Source organism: Sinocyclocheilus grahami, unplaced genomic scaffold (assembly GCF_001515645.1).
Source record: "Sinocyclocheilus grahami isolate Dianchi unplaced genomic scaffold, SAMN03320097.WGS_v1.1 scaffold1288.1, whole genome shotgun sequence".
Lineage (NCBI taxonomy): Eukaryota > Metazoa > Chordata > Actinopteri > Cypriniformes > Cyprinidae > Sinocyclocheilus > Sinocyclocheilus grahami.
Window position 1 is genome coordinate 566787 of NW_015506467.1, and position 9590 is coordinate 576376.

Consider the following 9590-nt stretch of genomic DNA (forward strand, 5'->3'; position numbering starts at 1 on the left):
GTGTGTTTCGTTGTGAAAGCGAAACTACTTTGTTTGGTCTTCCAAAAGGAGGACGATATCCGCTTCCTCATGCCTGGAGCTGATCCGTGCTGGTTGCGGAGGAAAAACATCAGCTTCGCGCTGTGGATCACCAGATCGGCTTTCACCGTGGATGAAGCGGAGTCCAGCCCGGGGTCGTCACATGTGGTTGCCACAAGCCTCCTTTGTTGAATCCGCCGGCCGCTGCTCACTCAAGCCTCTGTGTGTTTCGTTGTGAAAGCGAAACTAATTTGTTTGGCCTTCCAAAAGAGGACATAATGTTTCAATAAAGTGGGGCAGTTCCAACTTTGCAAGGACAGTCTGGCGCTTCTGACTCCCAGCTTGGAAGTACGTTTTTTTATATTTAAAGAATTTGCCACTGACGATTCAAACGCGAGTTTGAGCAGTGTAGAGTAGCTCTTGTTGTCATTTCGCCGATCACAAATGCAGACATGGTTTTGGGTTTACGCGGCGCAATATGCAACGCAAAGCGTAAAAACACAGTATAAGTCATTATAATAAGTAATTATGTCCCCACTGGATGCAACAAATGCCTTGTTTGTAATGGGTTTTATTGGTTTTGTCTCGTCGCGCTGGACACATGGAAACCATAGACTGTATGATGGGGAAAGAGTACGGTAATGGGCATAACATTTCTGTCACACGCTTGAGGTATTCGGCCAATCACAACGCACTGGATAGCTGGCCAATCAGAGCACACCTCGCTTTTCAGACCGATGAGCTTTGTAAAAATCAACGTGTTTCAGAAAGGCGGGGCATAGAGGAGAAACAATAATGTACAGTATGTGGAAAATAATGTGTTTTTTGAACCTTAAACCGCATAAACGCATTGCATTACACCAAATATTCTTTTTAGCAACATCATATGACCCCCTTAATGTATGTCCTGTCGCCTGATCACAACTCACAGCATCATTCACTCCCTGTGAAACTGCAGCTGCTTCCACAACAGCATAGCACTCACAATATGCTGCCAGAAAAAATGTGTTACAGTATTTATTCCAGTCTCGAACGGTGCCTGTTGTTCTCTTTGTTGACAAAATCCTATTACCGTCGGTTCAGCTCACAGGCACAAAACCTGTGCACAAATATCCAAAGAACACCTACAGCTTTCTTTTGCAGCCGGGATCAACTCTATATCAATTTGGAGACGCTCTTATTGATACGGTAAGAGTTGAATGGAATGCACTCTCACAAAAACAGCACCACTCAATTCTCGCTTGTATCTCGCCAACAGCTTACAAAGTAAACATGATTTATTATTACGTTGGCATCTGGTGCTTCATTCGTCTGGCAGAAGGGACACATTTCTCAGGTATGAATGAAGTTAGAGGATGAAAAGAAACCACGATATAAGATATGATCCATAAGAACATCCCTCACTGTCACAATAATTCCTAAAAGTGAAGATTTCAGCGTGTTGCTCCAAGCTATGAATGTGATAGCGCCGAATATGACAGCTTTATCAGTGATCTCCAGTTACAGTCACTGATGTATTCTGAAAGCAGTGATATTATCTTTAAGACATGGATATTGTTGGATAATCTAAATAGAAACAGTGGCACTTTGGAGTGAAACTCACACCGTTTGTGCTCCACTCATGAATGATGTGATATTACAGAACACCGATTATAAAACAGGTGAAGAAATCGCTGGGAAATTAATCTACTAACAGCTGCCTATGGATAGTGTGCATTTTCTTATCGATTTTTGAGTAAATATTACAATAAGAGTAGAAGATTAGTTGTTCAGAAAATAAATTAATTTATGACTCGTCACATAACTCAAGAAACAACTGCATGTGGATGTATAAATGCCATTATATAATAATAATAATAAGTTTAAAAAAGGGGGTTGGAAATACAGATGTTTTAAATTAAAATATTTTTTTATTATTAAAATAATAATAAAAAAAATACAAAGATTCAAATATAAATGAATAAAAATAATAAAATACTTATTATAACTAAAACATAAATATTCATTAATTATGAAATAACACCAATAATAATAATAATTATTAAAGAAAGTAAAAAAATAAGTAAATTAATTTATGACACCAAACAAATCATAACTGCCTGTGGATGTATAAATGTCATTATATAATTGTACTAAACTGGTTTAGAATATGGGATCAGGAATACAGATAAATGTTTAAAAAAAAAAAAAAAACTATATATATATTTAATATATATTATAAACAAAACATTAATAACAGTATTTATATTATTAAACAAATAAATAAAAAACAACAACAATTATTAAATCAAGTGATTATATGAATCAGTCAATCTGATTTCAATAATTTTTATTTTTTCATTAAGCTGTATCTTGCTTGCTAGATATTAATCCTTAAAAACAACAACAACAAAACACCACCTTAGCAACCATGTGTCAATGCCCTGAAATTCACCCACAAACACCTAGCATCGTAGTGGTGAGATCTTAATCCAAATAGATCCGCGATACACAAACATATTATCCCATCTCTCTCACGTGACGCTCGGAAATGTAGTCTCTAAACGCAAGGGCTAGTGGGTAATTATTCTCCTGATACAAACATGAGGGCAATCAATGACAATGTCAGTTCCAGTTATGCGCTTTATTAAGGTCTGGTATTCCTCGGCGGCCCCCCGGGGAGCCCCAGTCACTCATCCAGCACATGTGGCGGCTCTCTTCTCACTCGCCCGCCTGACAGCCTCATCAACACACAATAACCATTATCCTCTCTCAGCCATTATCTCTCTCTCCCCGGCGGAGGCCAGCACAAAGAGCAGCACGTTTACAAACAGCAGACGCTTACCTGCAGTTCGGTGGAGGGTCAAGTGTGATTTCTGCAAGCTCCTTCTGAATCCTGCAACACAAGAACGCATTCATTAATTCAGCAGAGATCGTTCATTTAAAAGGACACGTACATGCAGATGTTAAATATGGTTAAATGCTTACATTTTATTCTGTACATACACTCAAGAGTTTGGTTATTTATGTGAGTGACAATTACATTACACACACACACACAACTTACAAATGATAATGATGATTAATTATTATTAAATAAAATAATTATTATAAATAAAGCATCAATAATAAACAATAATAATTGGATTCTATAATAATTAAATATTATTCAATAATAATAATATAAATGAATTGTATATTAAATGTTTTGTAACTGCATGCAATTTATTTGTAAATTAATTTTGTAATCTGAATTTATTGCATAATTGGAATGCAACACAAACAGAGTTGTTTTTATGATTGTTCATTCTTCCTCAGAATTAACAATCATTAGCATCTATAATTGCATAATGCCTCACACCAAACAGGATAAACCAGTCATGTTTCTCATTCATAGCTGTCAAATTGAGCGTCGCAATTTCCTGTAAAACACTTTTAAATGCATTTAAATGTAGCTTTTCAGCGAGTAGGTGATCTAATGGATTTCACCATTTTCAAAACGTACATTTATCCGTCACTGCACTTCTTTTGCGAGCGATACCTGTTTGTTATCTCAGAGGTCAAAGCGAGCGAAGGCGTGCGAAATCAAGCGGTTTTTCATTTCCAAGAAAAGTGACACACACACACACACACACACACACAGTAACTGCGACCATCAGGCCTGTTATTTAAACACACGTTTCCTTCGACAGTCAGCTACAACAGGAAACCATACATCATCAAAACATCAACCTTGAGTAGTGGCTCGCTCTTTGTGGCTGTTTAAGCCGCACTATATCACTGAAAAGCAACAATAAGAGTAAGCTGTTCAGAAAATATATTGATTTATGACACCAAATTGGCTTATGACATAAAAGTAATTGCTGTGCATGCATAAATGTCAATATGTAACTGTAGTACACCTACTATTTAAAATTAGGCTCGGGAATAAAGATAAGACTTTTACAAATATTTTATATAATAATAAAAAATAATAAATACTAATTATATACAAAAATAAATAAATATATATAAATTAAAAAATAATTATAATTTTTCTTTCATAATAATAATTGTTTTATTAGCATTATTACAGTTAAATACAATTTATACAGTGTATACAAATTATTTAATAAATTATATAATTTCCTTAAATATTATTATTGCAAAATAAATACAAATTATATATTGTAATATAAACTATAAAAATTAGTTAATGTTTTTTATAATAATAATAATAACAATAAATAATAATAGTATACATTTATTTGTATGTTCTTGATAAACATCGGAATTTATTGCATAATCTGAACATTTTAATTGTTTTTAACTTTGATCATTATTTCTTCCACAGAATTAACAAACGTTAGCATCCATAATTTCATAAAGACTCCCCTTTTCACAGAAAAAAACCCGACAGCATGTGGGTTTGGATTTAGAACGACATGAGGGTTAGTGAATAATTCTAATTTTTGGGTTTACTATTCCTTTAACAAACAAACCACAATCATTTAGCCGAATCGGAGTCGATTCCCGTTGGTAGTAAAAACGCACAAGCTAATGGTTTTCATTTGGAGGCCCAAAACATCAACACAGTTTTCTTTCATGAAGACACACTTTTGATGTTGACGTCTAAACCCTGAGGGTTCTCGAACTGTGTAACATCAAGCACAGCCAAAAACCATCCTCAGCCCAGATCGGCCTGCTTGGATCTTGATATGCACTCGAAAGCAGACGGAACGGGATGCTGCAGTCACTGTTAGAGAAAGCACCGCATCCCAGGCAAAGCTTTGCTCAACTGATTGCATAATGCCATCGTACTGCAGTCAGGCCTTCAGAGAATCTACAGTGTTGCCAGCGAGGCCCGTTCACAGAATTAATGTGAAACAGCGTGTAGAGAACAACAGAAATGCAGTGAAGCAAACTTCAGCGTGCTCCAATCATCTGCAAACAAATGTAGTGTTCATACATCCTTCAGAGCGACTGCACAGATCCCTCCGGTGTAAAAGCATCCAAACATGTTATTTTGTTTGCAAGTTGAAAGCGTTGACACCGAGAGGTTTTTACACTTTTCTTATAACACAGACCAGTGCATCTCGACTGATGGGCTGCGGGGGTCTTTTCTTACAGGGTTGGTTGGTTCGTACTTTAACGCCATGCCAGATTCCCTGGCTAACAAGCTGAAATAGTACAAAAGAGCAATTTAAAAACCTATATCAGGTTTTTTTAAGTTTGCTTTGGATGGACAGTCCAAAATGAATTCAGGGTTGACTGTTTGCAGAGTAATAAAACTTCCTAAGAGAACTTAAACCAGCACAATTTAATAACATTTTTCTTTTCTAACAGGGAAAACTAACCATATAGGCTAATCATGCAAAGTTACACTCTAAAAAATGCTGGGTTAAATACAACCCAGTGCTGGGTAAAATAGAGACAAACCCAGCAATTGGGTTGTTTTGACCCAGCGGTTGGGTTACTACCCAGAAGGTAGGGTTAAACATTGCTGGGTCTGTCCCTATTTTACCCAGCACTGGGTTGTATTTAACCCAGCATTTTTTAGAGTGTAGGCTAGTGAAATACATAAACTGGTCAACTATTAAAAAGGAAGAAAAACAACTAACAAAAGCCATGGTGTCGAATCCATCACTTGGTCGAAATTAGCCAAATCATAGCAATGCCAAGATGGACAGGTTGTGTGACATTTACATTTATGATTCTGCAGACAAAAGAGGAACAAAAGCAAGCTAATTTAATATGGGTTCATCTTAGTAATGTAGATGTTGTTCCTTCAGTGTTTAATTTTAATTTGTTTATATGATAAACAATTTTGCTGCTGTTGGTTCACTACTTAATACTAAGTCAAGACACCTTTATATATAAATGATATTAAATTACATTTAGTAATTTAGCAGATGCTTTTATATTAAATAACAACAACAACAACAACGGTTGAATCCAAAGCGACTTAGAAAAAAGGAACCAAACCATTAACAAAACCAGACAACATTGAATACTGGTTTACGTTAATAACTTTAGATATAGTTTAGGATTAATTTCGATTGCTTAATTGTGTGTGAAAAACAATTTTGGTGCTGCTGGGTCAATCTCAAGTCAAATCAAGTCAGCTATATAACAATACAGATTGTTTCAAAGAAGCTTCAGAGTAAAATAACAGAAGCAATGCAAACTTCATCAAAGCCAAATTCTGCTGTAAAGCAGCACCAACAAGACATTAGTGTCAATACATTTCCAAAAACGTTCAAAACACCAATTTGTGCACCACTAAAGCAGATTTGTTAAAAAGGCAAACAGCCAGAGCGTTACCTCTTGGCACTGGTGGAGAGTTTGGCTGCGGTTTTACTGGAGATCTTGGTCTCCTTCTTCTTGGGCGCAACCAGATCACGCTCCTGCTGAGGAGGTGCCGTCTCCCGCTGCTCGATATCTGAACTCCCTCCGCTTGTGCTGGGGCTATCATCTGGTCTCTGCACCTCACTAGACATCTTGGCCCTGGAAAAACAACAGAATTCACACGATTGCATTAGCAGATTGCCGGGTGAAGTCACTGGGGTATGAAGTCAATAGTTGTCTTAATTCCAGCTGCGCTGAATTAAGACAAATTAAACGGTGATCCCAACTGAAATAGAAAGCAGAGGAATAGGATTCATTCTTAACAAGAGGCTTTTTACTCTACAATGCTAATTACATTGAGCTGTAATTAATAAACAGCATTTCTAGGGTTGCATACAACAGCTAACAATCCCACAAAAACACATTTCCAAAATGATGAACAAAAACTCATTTCTGTGTAAAGCATCCATAAAAACATGTCACATTCATTTTAGTGCAACCATTTACGCAATAATGGTTTTACAAACAACTTTGTTCTTGCTTCAAGTTTCAAAACGGTGAGAATTTCCAGTAAATTTCGGAAACATTTTTTGGAATATTCCAGGGATTTTTGGAAAGTTTCCGGAAATTTTGCACCCCTTTGCAACCCTAGCTTCAAGGCCAATTTGTTTTTTCATTTTCCATAACATTAGACCTTTTCGCTTTCTTAAAGCACATTTCTGGGGCCTCACATATAAAACTGTGCTTAGATTGCAACCTAAAGGTATGGATGCACAACATTTTGATGTCAGATTTTGCATTTGTAAAGCCAACAGTTTTATATGGAAATTTTGGGGGAAGACACATGCGTGGTTTTATAAGTGAAATTTCGTGCATTTGCCAAATCTGCCTTCTGTGTGTACACATATCTTTAGGATGAATTCACGTTTTTAATACACATTTCTGGGGCGTCTCATATAAAAGTTTGCCTAGATTTCATCCCAAAAGTGCGTGTATGCACAAAAGATAGATTTTGCATATGCACAAAATTTCCCCCGAGCGTATTACACCCATTTCCACTATGCATAACCTCATCTACTTATAAATTCCATATGCATATCTGATAAATATATAATCCCACAAAACAGAATTGGTTAAAGAATGAACCCATTTATTATCTGTGTAAAAGATTAAACTGTCATTTAATTCAACGCAACAACAAAAAATGGTTTTACAAATTATTTTCATTCTGTTTTTGTTTCATGAATTAGGCCTAATCATTTTAAAGTCAACAAGAAATAAAAATGTACTTTAATGCACTATTATTATCTTATTGCACATATTATTCCAATAACAATAATATGTTAAGCATTTTTACTTTTCACATTTCTCAATGGATTAAATCTTTTTTCCCCTCATTGAATTTTCATTTTTGCACATAAGTGTCCAATTATGAAGTTGAAGGTCTTATAAACAGCATTATACACAGACCTGCATCCCTTTAGCTAGATTAAAACGGTCATCATAACGTGGCTCCACTTTTCATTCAGGAGGAATTTCAAGCAGGCATTTCCTGTACAGTCACAGGAAGTAGACTGAAATGAAATAATACCCTACAATTTTTTCCCAGACATTTGATCACCGTCAAATCATGATTTAGATGTTTATCTGATCTGCGAGGGTGCTGCTGCACTTTCTCAAATGACGAGCAGAAATTCTTTCTGATGTTATCAGAAGATGCGGCGTCGAGGAAAACCCTCTGATCACAGGCTTTAAAAGCCACACGAGTCCAGCTAATAAATACCTATGGAACCTGTGCTCTCAGCTCAGCATTTAAAACAAGATAAAAGATGCATGATGTTGAGAGAGCACCAATGCATACTGAGAAAAGAGACCTCGCTTTAAAGTTGCCCAAGTCTGGGTGTTCACGGGATGAAGTCTGCATTAGGTCTCCTCTTTTTCAGATCCAAGTCGTAAATGTTCACAGATACACCAACAGGAAGGTATTAACACTTCAGAGAGTGGATTTTACGGGTCAACTCGTTTTGTGATAATGTGGGAAATGAGTCATAAAACATTTCAATTGCAGCGCACATGCAGTCATGCCAGTGAGTTAATGGCTCCGAGTCCAAATACAGTCGGTGTGCTTCGTTTTTTTTTTTTTTAGACACAATACTGTCAGTTTACGGTCCTGCTTGAGTTATTTCCCTTCAAATAGTGCGTGCTTCATTCCGGTCACTGATAAATCACATCAATGTGTGAGAACGGGTTCTGTTTAGCGACCTTTAGTCCCTCGTTCACTCATTCAGAAGTAATGCATCTTAATGCTTAAGATCTGGACTGAAATTAAAAGGCTAAACCTCTCGCGGCCCACACAAACTTGACCGTTGAGCAAGAAAAGCAATTCAGCCCTTTAATATACACACACTGTAAAGTAGAATAAGAACGATTCTTTTTCGTGAATCATACCATTATGACCTTGGTTGTAGAGGTCTCATTCCTATATATATATATATATATATATATACACATACACACACACACACACACACATATACACAAAACAAAAGTGTATATATTTTATACATATACAGTAGGATATATAGGCCTATATATATTAGTGCTATCTAACGATTAATTGCGATTAATCACATACAAAATATAAGATTTTGTTTGTATAATATGCGTGTTCTGTGTATATTTATTATGCATATATTAGTACACACACATACAGTATATATTTTCAAAATATTCACATGTATACTATTTACATGTTTATATTCATAAAATGTATATTATAAAAAATATATATTTAGCATATAAACATAACACATTTTTATGAAATATATACTTGCATGTGTGTGTATTTATACATGCACATAAATATAAACAGCATACATATATTATGTAAACAAAAACTTTATTTTGGATGCGATTAATCGTTCGACAGCACTAATATACATTTATATAAAATGTGTATTTTTTTTTACATATTCGCTTTGAATAAACAATCCAGTAACGCAAACCGGTAATACAACAGTACATAAGGCTATGTACTATATTAGGTCCACAAAATTAACTTTTTTAAACCATAATATGCATAATTCTACAGGACAAAATCTGCACCCATAAAGGTACCAAATAATGCACCTTTTTAGGGAACATTTGAATCCCAAAGTACACATTCACTGTAAAGGCGCAATTGTAGTACAGTATAGTGATTATTTGGGTGGTGTAATGAGTAATAAGGGTACCATTTTAGGTTCGCAAACGTAACGTTTAGGAGT

The 9590-nt window shown here is 35.6% G+C and overlaps 1 protein-coding gene across 1 annotated transcript in view; it reads right to left on the reverse strand.

Annotated features, from left to right (window-relative positions):
- Nucleotides 1-6481, reverse strand: part of LOC107568876 (ubiquitin-conjugating enzyme E2 E2) — a 36122-nt gene extending 29641 nt beyond the window's left edge. The window contains exons 1-2 of the mRNA XM_016254870.1: nt 6301-6481; nt 2843-2893 (exon numbers count right to left, since the gene is read on the reverse strand). Coding sequence (XP_016110356.1) covers nt 2843-2893; nt 6301-6476 — 227 coding nt within the window. The 5' untranslated portion in view covers nt 6477-6481. The remainder of the gene's footprint in view (nt 1-2842; nt 2894-6300) is intronic.
- Between the last annotated feature and the right edge of the window lie 3109 nt (nt 6482-9590).